General features: G+C 45.0%; 1 protein-coding gene across 1 annotated transcript in view; it reads right to left on the bottom strand.

The window, feature by feature from the left end:
• Dnm3 (dynamin 3) overlaps nucleotides 1-25268 on the bottom strand; it is a 431668-nt gene that overhangs the window by 89410 nt on the left and 316990 nt on the right. Inside the window, exon 16 of the mRNA XM_026388451.2 lies at nucleotides 7258-7369. Within this exon, the coding sequence (XP_026244236.1) occupies nucleotides 7258-7369 (112 nt within the window). The remainder of the gene's footprint in view (nucleotides 1-7257; nucleotides 7370-25268) is intronic.

The raw sequence follows: 25268 nt of genomic DNA on the forward strand, positions 1-25268 counted from the left end.
CCCACCCTCCTCCCCTTTAAGGCACCTTCAAAGCTAAGCTCTGAGCTTGTTCCGTTGCACCAACAAAGCCAGCCATGCTGCTAGTGAAGACTCCAGTGTGGGCTTTTTATAACTGCTCGTTAACATGAAGGTTTTGATTTTTGGTCAAAAACTTCAGCTGCACCGAGTTTCATTAGATTGTTGGACCCTCTCTGTGGAAGAGCCCTCATTATTAAACCTTTGCTGTCAGTGCCAGCTCCTGCTTTATAATACCAACCTTTCCAAACAGCCCAGTAACCAACCCTGAGAACATCATATATTCCCCTCCCCAAAGGTCAAAACAGAACAGCCATTATGATCGTCCAAACACACATTCCCCAACATCTGCACACTCCACATAGCCCATGCTCTGTAACCGACATCCCTACATGCACAGAAACACTCTTGTAAGACACATGCAGGAGCAGAGCGGGGGGCTGGGGAGACAGGAACTGCGACAGCACAAAGAACTTACTTTGTTGTTCCCCTGTGCACGTAGCCGCAAGGAAAAAAAAAAGGAATATGTTAAACATAAATTTATTTTAAAATTGTGAGGTTTTTCTTCTAAAGCAAAACAAATGATTTTTCTATTCCCTGACATCAGCATCCAGAGCTCATGGACAAGTCAAAGAATCCTTAGGTTAAGTGGAATCGTACATTTGCAACTGCAGAATGTTATGCTGGGGATTTTCCCCTTTCTTCCGGCTCGGAATTCTTGGGGTACGGGACCCCAGCCAGAGAGAGCCGGTTTGAATTGGTGAGGAGTGTGGCTTCGTGTGCAGCAAGTGTGAGGGCCCCGTGGAGGGCAGCTTGCCCTCTCCTGCAGCCCCTCCTCCACACACCAACCTGTGGAAAACACCAGGCAGAACATTTTTAAACCAACACTGCATCCTTGGTTTCAAAAAACGTGGAATTAAAAATGATGGGAAAGATGCCGGGTGGGGTGGTGCAGGCCTGTAATCTCAGCAGTTTGGGAGGCTGAGGCAGGAGGATCACGAGTTCAAAGCCAGCCTCAGCAACAGCGAGGCCCTGTCTCTAAATAAAACACAAAATAGGGCTGGGGGTGTGGCTCGGTGGCCGAGTGCCCCTGAGTTCAATCCCTGGTACCACCACCCCCCCCCAAAAAAAAAAGAAAAGAAATGGGAAAGAGAGCAGAGGAAGGTGCAGGCTCAGGCAGGTCAGACAGCCGCACAAACCAAGCTGCCACCTCCTTGCGCCCTTCCTTTATTTTGTCAAGTAGGAGCCTGGTCTTGGGTTGGCAGGGGAAGTGAAGGCTGTCCAGGAGGCTGCTGCCAAGGTCAACACTGGTCCACGGTGAAGAAAATGGGTCTGGAAAGGTCAGTCACAAAAATGCAGTCATTTCTAAAAAGCCACACTCTGCAGAGAGGCGGAGCAGCCCGCAGCCGGCGGCGGGCAAATGGCTCTCCCGATTCAAACTGGAGCCGTGAGAGCGTGATTTATATCTAACAATTTAACTCACATATGGCTTAAAAAAATAAAACGGTGATTCATCACTCCCGGGGCAGCCCAGGTCCTCCCGAGGTCAGCTCCTGGGGGGAGGACTGAGAGGCGGGGGCTGCGAACAGATCTGAGCTCGCCTGCCGGGGGCCCACCAGGAATCTCTCAGGGATGCGGGTTGCAGAGAGCCGGAGCAAAGCGTGTGCCTCTGTGGGAGGCACTGAGCACAGCACCCAGGAGCCAGGCCTGAGGTCTGGCCTTGAGCTTCCATGGGGATGTGCAGGGGAAGGATCCGCTGAGGATGTTCTGGGAGAGGGGCTGGGGCAGAGTTCTCTGGAAGACAGTACCAACTGGCGACGGGGGATATGCCTCTTCTGTCTTCCAGGGGCCGGGCCGGCCGTCATATTTAAGAGAGGAAGCCAGAGAGGCCGATAGGGCAACGTGGAGAAAGAGGCTTCTGGACAGGGAGCTGCTCTAATACGACTGTTGACACCCCAGTTTATCTGAGACCGAAACAATGCCCGGGAGGGAATGAAGGAGGAAAGAAAAGGGTCCTTCCTAAAGACGATGCAATAAAGATCCCCACTGGGAATTTTATCATGAGTAAAAGTCTATTTTAGAGAATAATGGGACCCTGGTTCTCCCAAGAAGTGCAATATTGCTGGAAATACCTCAAACAGATGGAGTTTATTGCATTCCACAGCAGTGCAGCTTTTGATCTACCAAATAAGTTTCAGGAGTTCAACCAAGTATTTTTGCACACGAGGGGATGGCTGGCTTCCCCGCTCCATGGCAGATGGTTCTGTTTGTAGTGGCAACAGTGATGTCACAGAGGAGGAGGCCTTAATCCCCAAATACAAGAAACGCACGGGCCGGGACGTGGTGTGGCTTGGCCATTCCTTGTTTCATTCAGTGCTTTCCCAAGCGACTATTCTGCAAGAGGCGCAGACAGTCGTGAATGGGGACTTGGGAAGGCTTCGGGACTGCCTCCCCTCCTCTGGGTGACGGCGATTTCTGTCTGGCACCCTGAAAGCGCTTCCACTGAGGGATGGAGCTGCTCTGAGCTCTGCGTGAGGACTGCGGAGAAAGCTAAGGACAAGCCTGGCCGGGGCTGAGCCATGGGACTTCAGGTCTCATGTGGGGCTCAGGACGAGCCTGTGTGAGTGGTCAGGAATACCGGGAGCCCATGACATTCCTCTTCTGGAATGACGGAGTCCCATTTCCCTATTATTGAACGCAGAGGAAGGTACCAGAGACTCAAGTAAATGGTTTCAACCCACACACAAAGCATCATAAAAGCCTCAGTTATGGCTGGGAGAGTCCGAGCTTCAGAGGGAAAGTCAAGTTCCACAGCGTCTCACTTTGTACTGTCACGGATTTGTTTTTTTTTTTGTTTTTTTTTTTTGGTGGTGCTGGGGTTTGAACCCAGGGCTTCACAGGTGCTAGCCAGTCTCTACCCCTAAGCTATGTCTCCAGCCATACTGCCATTTAAATCTCTTGTTACATAATTGAGATTAAAAAGTCCCTCTCTCTATATACCTCTTACGAAGCTCTCAGGTGTCTCACTAACAAACATGCAAGGGGCTGGGGATGTGGCTCAAGCGGTAGCGCACTCACCTGGCATGCGTGCCGCCCGGGTTCCATCCTCAGCACCACATACCAACAAAGATGTTGGGTGCGCCGAGAACTAAAAAATTAAAAAAAATTCTCTCTCTCTCTCTCTCTCTAAAAAAAAAAAAAAAAAAACCGACATGCAAAATTGAATTGAGGCTGGGTGAGGCGCACGCCTATAATCCCAGCCGGGAGGTGGGGGCAGGCGTATCACAAGTTCAAAACCAGCCTTGGCAATTTAGTGAGGCACTAAGCAACTCAGTGAGACCCTGTCTCTAAATAAAATACAAAACAGGGCTGGGGACGTGGCTCTGTAGTTCAATCCCCAGTACCCCCGCCCCACACCCCCCAAAATGAATTGGTACCAGTTCGTTTCCAGGGCACGTGTGGACCTCAGGCTCCTTCTTTCAGATGGCTGGCAGGTGAGAGCCTGACAGCCCCTTGGCTCACTTCAGCTGACCAACGCAGCCTCCAAGACTGTCCTGTCCCCTCAGGCAGCATAGGGCTCCCTTTAAACAACCCGACTTCCTCAGTCAATACAGAAGAAAATTCTCACATGCCCAAATCCACTGACAGTTTCCAAAGAAATGGTGCACACTAAGTTGGGAATCAGAGCTATGGACACGCTAATGACTCTGAATAACAATAATAAAGGCATTGAACTTGCACTCAGTTGAAGGCACTGAGCAGTTGTGATGCACAGGGACCTTTGGTTAATCCTATAAAATCACCCTGAGGAAGGACTGTTATTTTGAGTTTAGAGAATAAAGAACTGGAAGATTAAATAAAATGCCTGCACCACATGGCTAATAGATAGCAAGGTCAGGATTTAAAATGTGAGTGGATCTGACTTGAAGTCTATCTCATCCCACTGCACACAGTGCTTCAAAGAATCTGAATTTGGAATTCCTTAATGTTTAGGAACAAGTCACATTGTAAACCGTACTGTGTCAAAAAAGCTAGCTGTTACATCACGTTCTTTAGATAATTAATCAAATTTGTATTTGTTTGTAATTTTATTTACAGGAACAATCTATGTATGTGTCAGTAAAATAATCTTTTAAAAATTCTTCAGTAGTAGCCTTTAATTACCAACATACACACATGTTCCCAGAATAAGTCAGGACTTAGAAGTGTCAGTTACAGGTTAATTTCTTCAAATCTTTCCAAATCAGGAACCAAAACTATCTTTCTCCCAAATGTGAGAGTGCTTACAAAATGGAAGCTGTAGGAAAGCATTCTATTTGATTGATTTTAACAGTTAGCTGCCATTAAATATCTGCAAACCAACCAAGCCTTTAATATGTCCCATAAGCCTACACTGTGCATAAAAATGCAAATATTATGTATGATGAAAACTGAGAAATGCAATGTTCATGGCACACTGCCAAGTTTAATTTCCTGTCTTGTCTTTGGTATGCAGTGAAAACTTCTAGACTCCTTCTTCCAGGCAATTGTACCAAATGTGTGTTTATAAACAAATGAAAATGTGAAAAGAATCAAAACAGATTGTGGAGGACATCACTAGATTTGCTTAAAAGTGAGTATTCTGATTAAAAATATAAAATATTTCTTAGATTATCTTTTTGGTGTATGAAAATCCAGATTCATGAAAACTGGGGCTGGAAAAATTTGCTTTTCCATGATAGTTTTTCTTGCAGGGAAAAACACACACACACACACACATTACAAAATTTCTTAAGCACAAAAACTACATTACAAAATTTCTTACATGGCCAATTGTTCTAGTGCACTTAAAACAGATTTTAGTTTACAAAATTGTGATTTGAATCATTTTTATACAACTATAGCTGCATGTAAGGAAGATACACACCCGCCCCCCAACACTGATATCCTGCACATCTCAAGCATATTTGGAAGATAGAAGATAGCACAAAGGATTCACAATCCCGCTGGGCTTCATTATAGTTATTTCTAGCTGTTAAAGAAAGTGCTTGAGCTGGAAATGAGTCATGACCATTATCATTACACATGGAAACAGGGTCCTCACTGGGTTGCTCTGCTGGGTCCTTCTGCGCCTTATCTCACTGGACCCCATCAATCACCCTCTCGGGACAGCATGGTCTTATTTAAGCAATGAGAATTGCAAAATGTAAATGGCCAGGGCACCTGCCCAAGGTCACAGCTTGGAAGCGAGCTCCTGGGATTGGACACTAGAGCCTGTGCTTGGACCCAGAGGTGCTGCTGCTTCTAATCAGACCCAGCCATGAGGTCTTTCAAGAATGTAAATCTTATCATGGCAACTAGCTGGAGACACCCTTCCCTGGCTTCTCTCTCCCTCACAGTAAAATGCAAAATGCTCACATGTCCTTTAAGGCCAACATCATCTTGCCCTGACACCATCGTGGAGACCACCTGCCAGTCTGTCCTGCCTCACGGTGTTCCAGACACACAGACCTTCTTGGGGCTGCTCTGAGACGCTGTGCTGTGTGTGGTTTGCACTTGCTCTGCCTCTGCCCCAAATCCCCTTCTTCAGACAGTCACAGCATTTAATCTCTCCTTTCCTTGAGAAGTCCATGCCAAGGCCTGCTCTTCAAAGGGGTTCCCGTTAACTTATTTAGGTGGGACTTTCCGTTATCTTGATGCTTCGTGATTACTGTTACACATGCGCTTGCCCAGTGTCTGCTCCGTGGAGCAGGCCCTTATTGCTCACCTGTCTCACTAATGCCTAAGATGATAAAAAACATGTGCCCAGAAGGTTTTTTTTGTGGAATGGATGAATAAAAAATTAAGTATACATGCATTTTTAATATAGAATGTTTGTGAAAGTAAACACACCACCATCAATGGACACAGAAGAGTAATTACCAATTAGAACAGAAACTTAGGTGGAAGCGATTTCCTCCAATTTTTAAAATGATTTCTTCACAGTCTCTCGAGAGGCGTGCTTCTCTGCAGATCTGTATGCCCCCACAGGAGAAAGACTGGACAGCAATTATGAAAATCAGAGATGCGTCGGTACCTTGGTATCACCAAGGAAGCATCAGGTCCAAGTCCTACTGAGAGGGCTCAGGGCACTGTGTGGGACCACCCAGTGGTCACTGTTTTAGGTGCCACCCAGACACATGCATAGGATGGGAGGGGTTGAGGGGTCCACGTGTAAGCTAAAATAGGAGCAGGAAGAACATTTTGCTACAAATCCTCCACCCTTTACTCCTGGAACTCTGTTAATTTCCAGTGTAAACCCAGGGATGTGGCTGGGCCTAAAGTCTCCCAGCAATGCTACAATTTTCTCACATTGTACCCAAATCTCAGACTGAGCCTGGAAAAGCCTCTGTCCCTACTGTGAGCCTAGATCAGTCCGAGATCTGCACTGTGAAGGGACTGAGAGCCAAGGAAGCAGCACAAGGCTCAAGCTGGTCCAGATCCTGGGGCTCTACTTTGGTGCTTCCACACTGGGGAGAAGCCAGGGTGGTGTCAAGACCCAGGAGCAGCAGGTGCAGAGACCCATCCCTCTGCAGCGTGCTCAAGGGCCCGTGCACACAAGATGGGCGGGACTTCCAGAGCTTAAACTCAGACTTCAGACGCGTCTGTGTAATATTATGGTTTCTAAAGAACACAAGGAGAAGGTCTGTTTATTAACTTCAGTGAGAGAAGTGTCTCCAGGACACTTGAAGTGTATTAATAAAGATAAGTGGAAAGAGCCATACTGTTTTTTGTTCCTCCACACTCATAGTGACATTAGCCAGAGTTCAATACAGATACAACAAAGGGTACAAGTAATACTGACACAAGGAAAGAGAGAGATTTATTTAAAAAAAATGAGTATTTTTTTTAGAATCTGAAATACTGGCGTTACTGCTGATGATATGTTGCTCCTATTAATATTGTGGAATAACACAGAGAAATCATATAATACTGTGGGATAATGTAGAGGAAATCTTGATCTGAGAACATGTAGCTTATGTCTTGTGGCAAGGGAGGGCATTTGCTTCAACAAATACACTGATTAGGTTCTTACTACAGAAATCTGATGGAGAAAAGCATCATAAGAAGCAATATAAAGAGAATGAAGTATCAGCCAAGAGTTTGCCAGATTAACTAAATCAGTAAGAAAACTAGTTGCTCTAGCATGTGGTACAAAGAACTAGCATATTTTCTTCAACGCGGGTAATGATAATTGTTAAATAAGGGGTATAGCCAACTTACTAAGGACTTGTCAGGGTAGACCCCAGCTCTTAGGAGAGAAGCCTTCCAGCTGTCCACATCCTCTTGAGAGTCGCAGGCCAGCTCAAGGAAACGGTAGTCTTTGTACACGTTCCTGGAGTTAAAACAAAACAAAACAAAACCGTACTCTTAGTTTTAAGCCAAATAAAAAAGGATTCTGTGTCACCGCAGACAATGATATAGATGACAGTCCAAGCAGAAGTTCCCAGATAACCACTAGAGAAAAACCAAACAACCTACTGTATTTAAAAATAATTAGCAAATTCTGATATGTGTTTGTCACATAATTATTTCTAAAAAAAAAAAAAAAAAAAAAAACCCTCACAGTAAAGAGTTCATTTTATCTGTGCTACTGAGCAATTCAAGGGCAAAGGACGAATACACTCCCTGTGATGATGCCCTGGGTGCCAGCCGACTGCAGGGCTCTGGGGAAGGCATTTGCAACTGTCCAGTAATAAGACCCGTTTCCAAGGCCATTTTACAAGTCCACTTGACTAAGCAGCTCATAAAGCTTTTAAATGCAGGGAAATGATCTTACAACCTCAAAGACTGTTCAGATTCGGAACAGAAACGCTCGTCAAATTGTGAAAAGGAAAGGTAACCAGAGTTTCACGGGGTGCGATGCCTATGATGTGTCATCTAAAACTGGGACAATACTATGGTTTTCCTAATAATGAAAGTGCCGACAGTGTAAGAAGCCCATGTTGAAAAATTGGAAAACAAATGAACATATAAAAGTGGCAGCTGTCATCCAGGTGTATGACACACAATCCAGTGGGTGACACACAACCTTATGTTCATACATTCTTGAGTTCCCCACGTTCATACAGTGGAAACTCCTTTTTCCTGCGCCTCCTTTTCTCTCTGGCTTTCTCATTAATGTTATGTCTGTTTTTTCACTCACTGTTATCATATGATCACTTACCATACCGTTAGCTCTTTATAAACACTGTCATGCCAGAATGGCCATTAATAGAAATGGATGAACATTTGCTTACCCGCCTCCTGATATTAGATAATTAAATAATCTCCTTTTTGTTGTTCCCATCATAAGTAATATTTAAATAAGTATTATTCATGCATATTTGCCACATTAACTGTTGTTATTTTCTGAGGAAATACTACTAGAGAATGGCAGGATCAAACCTTGTGATCATTTTTAAGATGACGATATACAGTCCAATGACCTTTGGGAAAACACAGTCTGACTTAGGCCGATGCTAGCAGCTACAAGATCAGTCTTCTCTCCTTACTCGTCCCCAGGTGCTCTCATTGGTACCCAGCCACCTCAGCTTCCACCCAGTCCCACATGCCCCTGTGCCGTGTCCATCTAGACCGCCCGAGGCAGGCTGCCCACCGACTTCTCTGCTTCCCTGTCGGTGACCCTGGACACAAACCGTGAACTGGTGATTTCCAGCTGGTCTTCTTCCACTGTTCCCATGGCTTGTGGCAGTGGTGTGATCTGGGTACTTGGGGATATTTCTGACACTTTCCATTTGTCCCCAACCCTCTTCCATTGGCCACTTAAGAGTGTCACGACCTTGTCATTGACTCTCTCTTGGACCATTACCATAGCCCCGCAGTGGTCCCCCAACATCCCACCTCCCTTTCCATTCGTTCTCTGCACGGGATCCTCACGACCTGAGAATGTGAAAGACGTCTCATCCCTGGGTAAGACCCCAGTGCAGCTGCTTCTAGACCAGAGTCGCCATGATGGCCCTCATCCCCTGCAGGCCGTGGCCATGACCTTGTGCTCTGGCGGCTTTGCACACCTGGCCCTCTGCTCCAGCCTCTGGCCTTCCCTTAGACCTAAGGATAGCCTTGCCTATCCTGCTCTGCCTGGCAGTGCTCCCGTTTCTCTCTGCCCTTACCTCCTCCAGGGTCACGGCTTCCTGGGAACCCTTCCCTGACTCCCACCTCATTCCCACTTCTGTTTACCTTTTCGTCCTACCTCTTACCAAGTTGGTGCTTTTCCTTTTTCTCTCTGTCCCTTTGCCTTTCTTCCCTTTCTCTCCTTCCTCCGTGCTCATCCTCATCCTCCCTCCCTCCACCTCCTCCATTCTGATGAAGGTCTGCCACAGGACCCCTCAGTGTGCCTGACCCTGCGCCCTCTGTAGGCATGAAGACGCAGAGCCTTCTCCACTCTAATGCAGGTGAAGGGATCCCTCCTGGTGCCTCCACAGGAGAGCGGCAGCTTGCCATTACTGGCCCACGGCTGCTGAGCTGTCTGTGGCTTCCACGTGGAGGGTGGGACCAGCCGCTGAAAGCACCCGGCAACTGGAACGAGGCCACGATGAGCAAATGAGAATCAAAGGACGCTTACAGAGGCCTAGCCGCCAGAGAGAAGGAAGGAGGACAGTGATTACCAAGGCCGTCAATGGGGGAGAACCCCAGGGACAAGGACCAGAGGGAGCCCTGAAGAGCTGCATGTGCAGGCTCCTGGGAATTCCAACATCAGACCGTCCAATGAGAACGTCAAGTAGACACGAGGAAAGGATGATCATTACTGAGAGCAGAACCAGCAACGCTCAAGATCCATCAGGAAAAGTGGGAAATATAGAAGGAAAATAATGAGATCATGGAGAAGACAGACCTGGAACACCGAACCTGAAAATATCTGGAGTCGTAAAAAAGGAAGACGAGAGGAAAAAAAGAATCATAAAAGAAACTTTTTTTTTTTTTTTTTTTTTTTTTTTAAAAAAGGGAAACTTTCTCTGGGTTTTGCAGAGACACTCAAATATGTAGATTGAAAGTGCAGTTCCACTTAGGCACCTGGGTTCTGAAATCGAGAAAATATTTTACAGACTGCTTTGAAAACACAGAAAGGTAATTACAAAAGAAGATGAACTGGCTGTCCCTGGGCCAAACATTCACATGGCAGAAGGCTGTGAAATGATACCCCGGGGCTGCAGAGTTGGCACCCACGGCCATGGAGATGTGATCCACACACTCCAGGGAACCCCGGAGCTGGCTCAGGGCTCAAGCAGCCCAACAGACCCTGAGAGGGGCCTCCAGGCGAGGAGAGACGAGGAAGAGAGGAAACAGGGGCTGCAGCACCCACAGCCACATGGAGACAAGTGCAGAGAGACCGGGAGTGTCCATCATGAGGGCCAAACGCGGCCGCTGGACACACAGGAAGTACTCAGCCACACTCACCAGAAGTGCTAATCTGGGAAGGGCTGGAGACGGTGGAAATGTACCCAAGGTCTCCTCTGGCAAGTGGAGCGGTGGAGAGGGGGGAAACAGAATTAAAGAGATCCTGGAGGTCGGGGAGCTGGAGGGGGGAGGGGGAGGGGGGAGGGGGAGGAGGAGGAGGAGGTCATCAGAGAAATAATTAATAACTCGCCTCATGGATTAATAGGACTATTTATTGCCTATGTAGTGATGATACTAATATTTCATTAACTATTATGGAAGTAAAGAGTATAATTAAACTCCAGAATTAAAAAAAAAAAGGAAGAGAGAAATTAATCATCTTTGGAGCAAATCAACCGAAAGAGAAAAAGGTTAGAATTAGAAAAAGAAAAAAAAATGACATAAAAAAATTGAGTATATTAATTATTAAATTAGTGCAAAGGGACTGAATCCTCTAAACTCAGGCAGGCATTTTAGGTGAAAAAAAACAAAACCTAGTTATGTATTATTCATAAAAATAAAGGTGCAAAGAAATATCAGGTAAGAAAAAAATAAAGAAATTTTTAAAGCATAAATGGCAATATTAACAGCATACAAGTAGAATTTAAAAGTATAATAAATAATATCACAGGATGAACAGAAATATTCTGTAATGATATGAGGTATATTTTATGGAGTTTGGAAAATATTCATAAAGCTGTTTGCACCAAATAATGCAGTAGTTAAGTAAATGAAGCAGGTGCTACTAAAAATACAACACGAACGAAAAATAATTAATTGAAATAGAAGCATAGGTACTTTTTAGTGTATTACTAGCTATGCATAATAGTGGTGTTCATTTTGCCATGTTAAGTGCATATAAAATACCCTTCTCCATTTCAATCCCCAGTCCTTCCTCCTTCCCTCCCCCTATGTCCTTCCTCTACTCGTATAGACACATTTTAATATAACTCTTCTCAAATTGGATGGTTATAATGAACAAAAATAAAACTCATAATGGAAATAAGTAGTATAATCAAAAGAAGTTCTTTTAATAGAATTTTTATCACTTGAATAGAAAAATTGCTTAGTTTTTCCAAAATGTTTACAAAAATCTGTTATCCACCTAGACCAATACTTTTACACAATATCATCCTTACTTAGCTTTGAAAAGGAAAGATCATCTATGTCATATTCTTTGATCATAAACCAAACAAAAAAAAAAAGAAAAGGAAAAAAAGAAAAATGAAGAATTTCTAAACAAAAGAGGTAAAAGAAAAACTTGAGAAGCACACTCCTCGATAACCCTGTGTCGTAGAAAAAGACAAAAGGGCAGATTATTTAGAAAGTAATAAAAATATAAACTCTTCATACCCAATGGAGCAGAGCAAAGGCTGTAGAAAAACGTGTGGCTTAAAGTATGCTTACCATTCAGGCAAGAGGGGAAAAGTCAACGTTTATCCAGAGAAATCATAAGATTATTTACAAAACAGAGATAATTAACAGAGATTAAAAACATAATTAGTGAAATAGAAGACATAAAATTCACATAACAGATAAGCTCACCCACAGTGTCTTCCCCTTACCAATACATAATTCACTTATAGTCTTAATTAAGGGGGGAAAATGGGAGAACAAAGTATATATGATCACAAATGGGATATAATCACAAACATAGGAGAGAGTGAAAAAAATAAAATCCAATATTATACACAATGCTATAGTAAAAACTAAGAATCCCAAAGAAATTCATAATATCCTAAAATAGGTACAAATTATCAAAATTAACTCAGAAATAATTGGAAAATTCAAGTGCTTGGCAAAACACCACTAGAATGAATAAGATGCTGGGTTTAAAGGGTTGATATTAAGAGCAAGACACACAAACTCTGCTGCCTTTCTGAATACTGCCAATAATGTAGAAATCGAAATGGGAAAAGATCCCATTCACATTAGCAGCAGAGCCTATAAAAACAGAAATATTTTTTATTAAGAAAATGACAAAATCTTCTTGAACAGCACGAAGATCTTAACAAATAGAAAGGCCTATTTGGACGAGTGGGCTTATCCTGACAAAGTGACCAGCACTAACAGATACACAATTAATATTTATTGAAAAATGATTCTCACACTCAAATAGTGAGTATCGTGTTTAAAGAAACTTTAATTTTATAAAAAAAAGTGGCTCTCCATCAATGCTTTGACATTTTTGCCCACTAAAGATTTTGACCTTCTGGGGCTGAGGTTGTGGCTCAGCGGTGGAGTGCTCACCTAGCATGTGCGAGGCACTGGGTTCGATCCTCAGCACCACATAAAAATGAAAACAAATAAAAATAGAGGTGTTGTGTCCAAATACAACTAAATATATATATATTTAGTTGTATATATATATATATATATATATATATCATATATATATGACTTTGACCTTTTAATATGTTTATTGAAATGATGCTCTTTATCCTGATTTCATTACATATTTTTTGTACATTAATTCAATGGTTCCTCTCTTAACAGACATATACATTTTTTCTTATCTTTTTTACTTTTACCTATTTTACTTTTTGAAAAGACTTATAAAAACCAACAGCATGGCTGCATTTTATTTTTATTTTCCATCTAAAAATCACCACCTATGAGTAGGGAAGTTTCAATAATGTTTATTCCTTGCCATAGCTATGAGTTTGGTCTTTTAGTTTTGTTATTCTGAGATGTGCTTTTATTTCAATTATTTATTTTTGGTATTTGGAATTGAACCCAGGGACGCTTACCCACCGAACCATGTCCCCAGTTCTTTTTATTTTGAGACAGGGTCTCACCAAGTTGCTTAGATCCTGGCTAAGTTGTTGAGTCTGGCCTTGAACTCATGATCCTCCTGCCTCAGCTTCCCAAGTTGCTAGGATCCTAGGTGAGCACCACAGAGCCTGACTTGCTTTTATTATTATCATTTTTAATGCTTTTTACTATTTCCTTTGTTTAAGGTGAGAAATGAACTGCCTTTTGACATGTTTGTCTTTCAGTTTATCTTCAAGCTTCTCAAATCATTTTGGAATGTATGAAATTCAGTAGTAAAAGCGTGGCTCCTCACTGCCTGAGCTGAGAGCGCTTGCTTTCTGCCACTTTATCACATGGAGCTTGTTAATAGATGCAGACATACTGACCTAGATTATTCCTGAATTATTGTTTTCACATCTCAAAAAAGAATTTCCTTGTTTCTTTTTTAAACGTTTGTGTTTGATTTTGTTGCATTCAGGCAATTATTTGGAAGGAACTCTCTCTGTTTATCTTGAATAAATATTTACCATCAGGCATTTTTAATCTGGATTTCCCCATTTGTGAATTCTCTCTTGGATTCGTTTTTGAGTTGGCCTCACCGTAGAGAGTTGGCCATCTGGGTTTCTGGTTGGCACAGCATCTCCTTTTCTCAAGACGATGCTGTGGAGAGATGCAGAAGCAGCTTCTGGTTGTCTTCTTGTCTGCTCTACTCCTACTGCAGGTGGTGGGTTTTCAGTCCAGTTCACTGAATGGTGGATGGACATCTCCACTTTCCAGTGTTTCTGAGACCTTCCACGTGTGCTGTGTATGTGAATTTTGGGGTATTGCAATGGATATTGAAGGGCAAAAGAGAAACTTTTCACCATCTTACAAGAGAAATCATCTCATTTAATCTTCACAGCAACCCGGCAAAGTTGGTAGTTGAGCTCTCTCACAGATGAGGACACAGATCAGAGATTAGGGGACTTTCCCAAGATCGAATGCTCAAGAAACGGCACCATCAGGGCTTACCACTGTCCTTGACATATGTCCTCCATAAAACAAATAGCTATGAATGAGAGAAAGAAAGGAGGAATGAATGAACGAATGTGCAAGGGCATGCACGGTGCTCATTAACTTATGGCCAGGTCCTCTGCTTCTTGCAGAAGGCCTAAGTTATACAAGTGTCGCAAATAGTTGACCGACAGAGCACAACAGCACAATAAACCATTTCAAAAAAAATAGGTAGATATTTAAAGGAAGAATATTCTCCAAGTAGGAAAGTTCACTGTGGTGGTGTGGAAGGGCTGATGGATCATCTCGACAGGACACAGTTATCGGTTTCTAATTATCTAGTTATTTCTCTCCCAGGGCTCTCAGCTACCACTCGGGCCATCTTGGGGAGGTGTCTCCATGGCACAGAACGAGCTCCCTAAGATGTGAAGGTGCGGGACAGCAAGGCTCGACTGAGGCCCAGCAGCCCCGGCCAGCTGGAAAGCACGAAGAGCAAGACGATGCAGACTTTCCACATTCTCTGAGCGGCTCTGAAGAATTCGGCTCTGGCCCGTTCCCTCTGACCATTCTCCAGAGTGTTTGCTTTCAGGGGCTCTCCACATGGAAAATCTTAATTTTTTTCCTCTTAAAGGAGAGCCAAATTCTTGAGAGGGAAAATAATTATCTGGTTGAAACATTAGGAGAGGGTCAAAGGCTCCCGTGGCTTTGGCTGCTTCATTTCTACCCGTTTCGAAGCCTCCTCTTAGGCTGCGTCTAGACATCGGAGGGGAGTTGGATGCAGGTTTAAGACACTGAACGGAGTGATTTACTGGAAGTCTCATGGATTCTGTCGATGAGCTTCCAGGTTCTCACCACACGCTGTAGCTGTGCAGATAACCCACAGCAATTTGTACTGACTGCATCGTTTTGTTTAGTCTATTTCAGCTGCAATCATGCAGATAGGAGCTTCTGAATGATTGCACTGCAAAACCAAACCGACTGGGTTTCACAGTTTGAAGCAAAGAACGGCACTGCTACCCGAGAAAACATGCAGGAGGAATTTTGATCCCTGAGGTCTTGTAAGTTTTCCACTGAAGGGAACAAGACCACGTGATGAACCCCGGTTTTGATTCTATGTGAAAATTTTGTTCACAAGTCAAAAGAATGCTTTCAGCTGTTAAAAATAGGAAGTTCAATTTCTCTACCTACGATGGCTCTTCAAACATCTCAAACCAGATACTAAATGATTACGAATGTTTCAAAATAATCTTCAAATTCTTTTGTTCCAATTGTCAAATCATTAGACAAAAATAAATTTTTAGGAGAGGAACTGCTAGGCCACAAGGTCTGCACACGACCTTGACATTGAACACACATCACCAGACAGGCCCCAGGGAGGCTGGACACAGCCTGCCACATGAGTACCCCTTACCACCCATGGCCATTCCTTCTCACGTTTCCAGCTCTGCAATTGCTCTTTTCATTGGCAATTCTTGGTTCCTAGTGAAATTGAGACGTTTTGTCAAGTATATATTTGTTAGTTATTCTTTTTATCATTTTTTAATGCACTATGGAATTTCTTTAAATTGCAAACTTGCCTCCTGGATTTTTAAATAGGATTAATTTGCAATTAAAAAACATGTCTTGATAAAATTTTTTCACAAACTTATAGGTGCATGTTAGGAATGTGTGTGTGTGTGTGTGTGTGTGTGTGTGTGTGTGTGTAAGTCTCTAAGCCAACTCTTCAGCCAGTAACTTCAAATGTTTCTTATATAAAGAATTTTCTAGATATTACAGTTCCTTCTTGGCCTCCCAAGTGTTTGCTCTATTTTAAAAGATGTTCTGAAAATGAAACGCCAGCAACTGATGACAAACCTGTGGGTATAATATTATACAAATGCAAGGAAACAGTGTGATGGGATGCTCGCCTTCTTTCTGGGCAGTCAACTTTCACAAACGTGAGCCCAGGAGAATGGAACGGAGCCCAGCAGAGCGGGACGATGTCAAGGCTGTGAAGAGCTCATGCAATCCCATGTGCTCTACTGCTCTTACACCACGCCGGATAAGGCACTCTCCCTGCCTCTCAGTTTATTCATCCACAGAATAAGAATGATAATGTCTGCCTCAGGCTAACGACGGAGAAATATAAGGTTGGATTTGTGGAAGGGCTTAACCAATAGTCAGTATAAGGAGAATAGAGGAGCAAAATACAGAAAATTTTAAAAACTTAATTATGCATTATTGCCACTGCCTTTTGGTCTTTTACTTGTGGCTGCATATAAAACCAGGGTTCTTCAGAACTGAAGGCACATAGTCCTTTGTAAACAAGAGAGTAAAATTTACACTTAGTATGGTTACATTGTATCTGGTTGGTTTGGGTCCATCATTCCAGCTTGCTGGGATGGCTGAATCCTGACTCTGGCAAATGGTACCTTCACAACTCTTCCTGTTTTGCTTTATGTGCACGTTTGTAATAACACAGTATCCTTATGCTGTCATCAGGGTCGGTGGTAATCGCACCATGACCTACAGCCGACCTCAGAGGATCCCTAGGTAGGGTCACTTGTTCCTTTCACCTGCTCTCTTACTTCTTAAGAAGGAAGATTTCACATGAGGCACTTTCAGTTGGGTTTCTCTATTTTCCTTCAGGGGTACTCCAAAAGACTTCATCAAGGTCTAAGGATATTATATTTGCTTAATTCTATTAAAAACTAGAGTTAGTATAGTTCAACTTGTTTTTCGTGATTCAAAACAAGTTTCTACAGGCCACTGATTTGTTAAGCAATTACAAATGTCTTTTTTGACTAATTAGAAATTTATATACCAAGGCATTGGTGATAAAGTCATCAGTCACAATTTCCATTTTGTTTTCTTTTTTGAACATTTACTCCCACTGCAGATTTCTGCTGATCCCTGATTCCACAGATTCCCACCAGTCATCTCCCTCCTTACATTTTCTGTTCAGCAGATCACTGTAACCACAACCTCGAGACGGTCAACTCTTTCCCATCTTTCCCTCCACTCTTTTACTTGCCTAATAAAACTCCAACCCAGCAGTTTTCTTACTGCTCCATCTAAGTTTCTAATGAATGCAAGACAAAAAGTCAGACAATGGGGCTGAGGGCACTCAGACCAAATTTATAATTGCAAATATCAAGTGGGCACTCGATGTCTCCAGACCTCCAGGCTGTCATTACAAAGTTAATGTGCTCTCTCACTGTACCAGACGACCCTCAGTTCACACCTTTCTTGCCTTCAATCTCCAAAACCCCCTTGGCCACTCTCACTTGGTTGATAATGCTCCATTCTTCACAATGAAAATACAGATGAGAATAATCCATCTTCTTTCCAACAAATCCACCAGATGACCTGTACTTGTAACCACAGACTCTGCCTTTCCCTTAACAATGAAAGGTCAAACCCAGTGTATACACTGGGTCCCATTTCTTCTAAGTCCTCGTGAACTTCCTTCCTATAATTATTCTTTTTTTTTTTTTCTCTACTTAACGCTTTCTTCCTTTCTTCTCTTTGGATCATCCGCATGATAAAACCAGCATCTTAACACACACACACACACACACACACACACACACACACACACACGCTTGACCCCTCTCCACTCCTAAGAACTCCCATTTCTCTTTGCTTTTATGGGAAAACCCCTGGAGTTACCGTGACCACTCCCTCCAGCCTCCTCCTCTCATGCTCTCCAGGGAGGATGGTGGTCCTTCCTGCCAGGTGTGTGTTCTACAGGTTGCTAGAGCAATTCTCAGTTCCCTGCCGGGTGCTCTGCGGCTTTACTGCAGCACTGCCATTGCTGACCTCGCCCTCTCAAGACTTCTGTGACCGCTATCCCGACTTTAGGTCTCTCCGTAATCTCTTTTGCTGTCTCTTCCTCCTTTGTTGTTAAACCTTTGAATTCTGGGATACTGAGGGCTAGGTCCAGGGTCCAATTCTGTCCACCTTTGCTCAAGTGGTCCTTAAATATCATTCAAATGTGGATGAGCTACAGAACCCCATGTCCAAGCCCCTGTCTTCTTCCTGGGTGACCACTGCAGCTCCTAACCTCTCCTTGATACTCTCCACCAGGAAGCCACCATCCTGCTCAGCATCCTCTAGTGAGCGGGAAGAATTCAGGCCTCTGGGGACAACCGACCTGCCTTCTTGCCCTGCTTCCTCCCGACCCCTTGCTTGCTCTGGGCCAGCTCGGGCTGGAGGGACGTTCGGCCTCACCACTTGCATCCCTGATCCACAGCCATCCCTTGGGGAAGCCTTGGGCCCAACAGCTCAAGTTCTGCACCCCACCCGCTCTCATTCATTTCATTCTTCTGTTTTCTCCAGCACTTGTCTGTATCAAGATCACATCTGTTAGATCTGTCGTCTCCCGCCAACCCGCCAACTGCAATCTAAGTTCATTGGTGGGGCTTTGAGTGTTCACCAATAGGTCCCCACATTTACACAAAATAGTAGGGACTCGTTAGCATTATTTTTTTTTTTTGTCTGATTGACCACTCTCATTGATTTTTCTTGGTATCAAACTTCTCCAGAGATTCTCCATAATTAATGATACAAAGATCCTACACTGCTCTAAATTGAGAATGAAACCCGTGATGTCATTCATGTGAATCTAATAAGCTAGGGCCAAGAATTATTTTTTATCTTTATAGTCCCGATTTCACATATCTATGGTAACAAAACAGAAGTGCAATAAAAGTAGAAATTATGATAAAAAGCCAGACAGAAAAGAACTACCAAACCATTTCAAATAACATAAAACTCCAAAAACACTTGTGTCAAATAGCAACTCAAAACTATAATCACATGGTACATACAAAACAACAGAATGGTATTACACACAGGACTGAAATTCTGCACATGTAGCCAAAACTCTATTCAGAGGTTTAAAAAAAAAAAAAAAAAAAGCATTCAGCCCTGTATGCCTTATCATAAAAAATAAAAAAGTCAAAGCACACACTGTCAGCATTGGGTTTCACAAGTTGGAAAATTATAAAAACTAAGAAGAATACAGGGCTTTTATAAAGTCAGGAATTAATTATGGAAAACCAAATATACCGTGGTTAAATTTAAGAGCTTGTTCTTTGATGAATCAGACAATGAGACAACACTGTAATATAAGCAGTGGGAAAACCAACAAAATTAGAAACGAGACATATGACTTAACAGGCAGGAGATGAAATGATCCTGAGGGATGCTAAGTCTACTTTTATGATAGTGAATTTCTGAGTATCAGTTATGGATGAAATTTCTAGGAAATACACATAAAATCAAATCATAAAATCTCTACAGACATCGATATCCACAGGACAAGTAGGAAAAATTTTCATTCAAAATAGTTCTGGTTTTGGAGCGTTTTATAGGTCTCTTCCCCCCAGATTTTCGGGGAAAGCCTCTTCGTGCAGGAACTCCCGGGAGCACTAACCACAGTGCGGAGCTGCCGCGTGGGCTTCTGGGGCTCCCTCCCTCAGGGTCTGTTTCCTCTGAGCTCCTCTAGGGCGAGTACCCAAAGGGCCAGACTTCTGACCCCTCCCCATAAGCCCATCCTTCTGCCAACAAGGCCCTTCAGGGTCCCCTGGCCACTCCTCTACTCCATCTTCCTAGTCCAGGGTGCCACCGCCTCTCACTTGGACCACCAGGAAAACCTCCTGACTCTTGCCACCAGCCAGCCTACTCTTCATTCTGCAGCCAAACCCAACCCTACGGGAGCCAGCGAAGCAAGCTCCACACAGCTTACGGGGTCCCTGACTCTTGCTCATCGGGCCCCAGCTGTCGGCCACGTGAACATGCTGAGCTGCTTTCTACCTCAGGGTCTTGGGACACGCTGCTCCTCTGTCGAGAGCAACCTCCCCTCCCCTCCACCCAGCCTCTTTCTGCATGTTCTCCCAGGGTGAGCCGTAACCATCCTCAATTTCCCCAACAGGTCGCTCTGGGACCAATTCTCACGGATGCAGCAGGGAACACTTTTAACTGAGCAGTCATTCTCTGCTCTCAGCCTCCCTCAGCCTCCTGCACATTCCACCAGAGTAGGGGATGCTTCTCTTGTTCAGAGAACTGAAGCACAGCCCGATGCTCAGGAAACAAGCTTCGGTGTCTAAAGGAGAGACTGAGCGATCACAGTGACAGAGTTACCTGCTCCCCCTTCTCTTGACGCTCTCTTCCTTGTATTTCAGTGTCGCCCTCAAAGATCAAGGCAGCAATCTTGTATTGGACCCTGCTCACGGCCTTTGACTCAAAGAAGATGATTCACTGAGAAAGGGCGAATTTCTTGGGCCTGAGTCGATTCGATACTCAACCTATGCTATTTCCTTTTCTTGATAGAGAAAGATCTTTTTTTTTTTTAAAAAAAGGAGTGAATAAAAATTGAAAATGAAAATTTAAAACAACATAGAAACATATTTTCAAGTCAAAGTGCACTGGGCGTGGTGGCACATGCCTATAATCCCAGTGGCTTGGGAGGCTGAGGGGCAGGAGGATGGTGAGTTCAGAGCCAGCCTCAGCAACTGCAAGGCCCTAAGCAACCCAGTGAGACCCTGTCTCTAAATAAAATAAAAATAGGGCTGGGGATGTGGCTCAGTGGGCGAGTGCCCCTGAGTTCAACTCCTGGTACCCCCCACCCCGCCCCCCAAATGTTTTTAAAAGCCAAAGTGCCTTGCAAAACACATGTACTGTAAGTGCAGCTGCAGCTGCAGGCGACTAAGCCGCCAGTCGCCCTGACCTGCTCTGCCTGCCAGTGCCGTGGTGCCAGGTCCGTGTCAGCCTCCGTCACGGTCACCACGAGAAAGCCGAAAGCATGAGTCTGCCTTCTAACTGTGGGCTCCCATTTATGGTGGAAAAGGCCAAGAAGAAGGTCGACCAGGACTGCACAGGGGGAGGTTCTCACAGAAGGGACAGAAGCTTCATATCGAAGGCTCCGCCTTGCCCCCACATCCGCAGTGATCTGAGGTCACAGGGATGGAGAGGCATGGAAACAAAGATCAGGAACCCGGGACTGGTGAGTGAGTGGGGACTTCGTCTCCTGGCCTCCAGAAGGTTCTTCAGCTTCTGGCCCCCTGTCCAGGCCTGCGTTGCTTCCTCCCCTAGAGAGGAGGGAGAAGGACCGGCTGGGCTGCTGAGCCATGGAGGGGAAGTTGAGCAGGCTCTGCCTGCAGTCCCCAGGCGTCCTGCAGAGCTCTGCCCTCGAGGCTCAGCTGTGGGAGTGAGTGTTAGGAGCTCAAGCCTGAGCAAGGCGCTGGCCTCCGTCTCCCTCCTGTCTCAGCCCTTATCTGTTTGTTTCCTAAAACCAGCAACAGCAGCAACTTTAACTAGAGGGGAGAAAGGGGTGTGAGGAAGAGCCCCCCCCCCCCAGGCTCCCAGGCTGGCTTGAGCCGGTGGGCAAGGGGCTTTGGTTTCCGAGGGGTAAAGAGGAAGCCCCGCAGGCCGTGGGTGGAAATGCCCGGTCGGCACTGGCCATGCGGGGGGCTGGTGCCTCAGGAGAATAAATCATAGTCCTGCTGCATGTGGCTGCAGAGCTGGGTGCAATGTGAATTTGTTTATTTTCGTTTAATCAGCTTATTAGCTTCGTTCAGTTATTTTCCCAGAGGAGGACAAACCAAACAGCCACAGGTCATGTGTCTACTTGGGCATAACCAATAGCAGGCAAATTAGCCAATATTACAATGTCATTAAAAAAGTTGCTGTTGCAATCCAACTTCATTTAGCCCAAAGCCATGAGAGACTTTAGAAGGGAATAAAAGACAACTGTGAAGAAGGCGGAGGAGAACCACAATTCTTCTCCGAGGGTCTCCTTTATTAACCTTTCGTCAGAGCGGGTGGTGATGGCCTACTTCGGCTCAGCATTTCCAGAATCTGAGGAGTAAATACGCAGCGGCCATGGGCTTTATCGCAGTGGGGACAAAGTGCCACCTGTCCACTCACCTGGCCTCTTCCCCTTGACATTCATGCTACCCGAGTCTCTCACTGGAGTTAGTGACTAAGTAACAATCATATTATTATATGAATTCAAAATAATGATTCATTAGGAAGTTCTGAAGACTGAGATTTATAAAGTACCAAAAAGGGGAAGCAGCATCCACCCCACAAGGCAGAGCGCCCATCAAGCCAACAAAACAAGCCCGATTTTGAAACCACAGGGACAGGTGGGACAGTTGAGGACTTCCGTCAGCCCCCACACACCTAGAGAGAGTTAGACGAGAATCCCGAGTCTGGGCCTGGGCCTGCGATGAGGATGTCTGGGTGAGTTCATCAAAACGGAGAGACAGTCTAAAGAAATAGGGCAGGGGGACATCTTCACAGCAGGGGAGGGGCTGGGCAGGGCTGTGGTGTCCACGGCTTTATACAATGGCTCCCCACAAAATTAGCTTTTCAAATTGTTTTCAAATTCTTACCTCAATGTTGCTATTATTTAAGTCTTGTCTAGTTCTATCAAAGTCAGCTGCATGACTCATTTTAGAAAGATTTTTTTTTCTTATAAGTTTTTATTACATGGAGAATTGGTCCATGACACCCAACTGCCTGGCGATACAAGATGTCCCAGGTGAAACTGGGGCCTTTGGGACTGTCCCCACGCTGCACCCTGGGCCCCACCACGCAGGTCACTTCCATCTTGGCTCCGAGGCACCTCCCCGCTGGCCTTTGGCAAGACGCCACAGGGGAGCTGCACACACCAGATGCAAAAATCCACCGAGGTCTAAAGTCTGTCCCCATACCCGGGTAACCCTGCTAGACAGCTGGTCAGAACCGGGTCTGCAGGGAGGCTGGCTGTGAGGGGCTCCCTTGGATATGCTCTTTTAGGTGCACCACCATCTCCACACCATGGTATGACGGGCTCTGTGAAGAAAGTCGGTCACATTCTCCATGTTTTAAAAAATCAGGCATCCCAATGGCAACCTCCGCTTTGCATATCAGGGATATTTAAGCAGAGATGGTGGTGGTGGTGGCAACGGCCTGTGGCCAGGAACCCTGTGACAAGCCCTTTAATCCTTCTGGGCCTGAGTTCCCTGTTCCCTCTGCCCCCCAGTCACCACTGGGCAAAGTGCGGCCCTTCCTCACAGCCTCTTCCCAGTGCTCCCCAGTTCTCTCCTCTGCGCTCCCCACAGCCTCCCTCCATAGCACGGAGTTGAACCATGACCTGTGACGACTTTTGATTCACGGAAGTTATTACTCCAAGAATCAGAAAAACAGCAATGTTAGAGCTGCTTTACGTTACGCTGCGGATGCAAGATCCATGATGAACTGATAAAAAACAAACAGCAGTGATTGTTAAGGTCCATGTTCTACCTCAGAGTTCCTACTGAAAGAAGCTTCTAGGCCAAGTGTCTCTATAAGAGGTGATAGAAGGATGGACGCATCATGCATCTAACTGCGTGGCACGTCTTCCTGTATGATGGTTCTTATGGTATTCATCTCTATTTGTTTCATAAACATTTGTTGGGAAGCTGTGTGCCGGGCCTTGTGCTAGGTCCTGAGGGATCTGTGTGAGTCAGACAGGCCAGGCCGCTGTTCTCATGAAGCGTACATTATAGTATTAGGCAGAAAAAATGATGGTGAATGGAATGCCAAGACACAATCATGTATTTAGACCTCACTGCCAAGGTACCAAGTAAATCCCAGCATCCCATGACATTTCCCTCTCCCCCCAAACAAAACAAAGAACAGACGTCTGTTTTATTCCAGTAAGTTTCATCATTTTCACAACTACTCAAAAGTCTGAAAATAATTCATAACCCAGATAAAGGAAATCTTTACAAAGGTCCTAGTGGTTTTTTTTTTTTTTTAAAAAAAACTGTTGTTTAAAAATGTACACTACAAAGGAGTTTTTGACTGGACAGCTGTTTTGGAAAACAATGATTTCATGTTTTAAGACTAACTTTAAAATTGAGATGTCTTTGCCTTCCAGGAAAATTTAGCAGCTGTGAGATTATTTCACTTCTCTTTCTTTCACATTTTGCTGGATTTAATTTTAAGTGAAAAAAAATATATAAAAGAGAGAATTTGTATGCAACGCAGAACAAAAACCTATTGCAAAACAAACAACTGCACATTTTTAACCACAAGGAGAACACAAAGGCAACCGCTTGTAAAAACTCGGCTGAGGAAGGAGACTGCAGAGCCCTTTCCCACCGAAGCTTGCCCCTTCCCTGCCGACTTAGAAAACGACCTTCCTCCATCTCGGTAAACCCGCACGGCTTGGTTTTCCACAGGCAGGCGCACGCGTAAGGAACGAGTGAGACGGCTTCAGCAAGCACCAGGGGAGAACATGAGGAAACCGCTGGCCTGTACGCTGCCCCGGTCCAGCCCTGACACCACTGTGCCCAGGTCGGGGGTCCAAATCAAGAGGCGGTGTGCTGCGTGGGGGCCCTGGAGGTGCCTCCCAGGGGACTGAGAGGGGATGGGTGAGGTTCAGAGGCCAGGAGAGGAGGCCTTCAAGATGCAAGCACCACCTAGAGCGGCAAGAAAGCCTGAAAAACGGGGGGACGCTGACAAGGGGGCTCCAGGATGTGAAGAAGAACTTTCTAGTAACACAAATGAGCCTCTGGCAGTAGAGCAGAGGCCACTCAGACCATCAGCAGTGAGCAAGGAAGGACCTGTGGGGGCTGGGACCTGGGAGGGAGAGGCTCTGGAGGGAGGCGGGTGCAGACCGAGGCCCGTGGCGGCTGGCTGGAGGTGTGTGGGCCCAAGTGAAGCCTCAGGTCTGACGTGGTCCCTGAGCTGGAAGAGAATATTCTCCCTCTCTCCTCTTGTCGGGGACACAGATGTGTTTCCACGGTGAGATGTGTGACCGAAAAGAACCACGGACCGTCCTGACAGAGAGGGGATCCGAGACTGACCTCGGAAAGCCCGGCCTCACGGCGCTCTGAAGGAGGAGGCCTCTTGGCAGAGCCAGAGCAACTTGGCAGTAGTGGAAGACGTGAGCCTTACCTCCCGCCTGGACGCCTTCGTCCACCACGACATTTCCCCAACCAGTGGAGGGGAGAATTAGTATTTCTGGTAATTTCATCTTTCTAGATCTTGAGAGCTTTAGGTTTCTACAAGAATCTGCATGAGGTAGTAGAAGGCACCTAGACCTTGACACCAAAAAAATTCAACCTTTGGTACTTTTTAATTCTGTGGATGTT

This window comes from Urocitellus parryii, chromosome 9 (genome assembly GCF_045843805.1).
Source record: "Urocitellus parryii isolate mUroPar1 chromosome 9, mUroPar1.hap1, whole genome shotgun sequence".
Taxonomy (NCBI): Eukaryota; Metazoa; Chordata; class Mammalia; order Rodentia; family Sciuridae; genus Urocitellus; species Urocitellus parryii.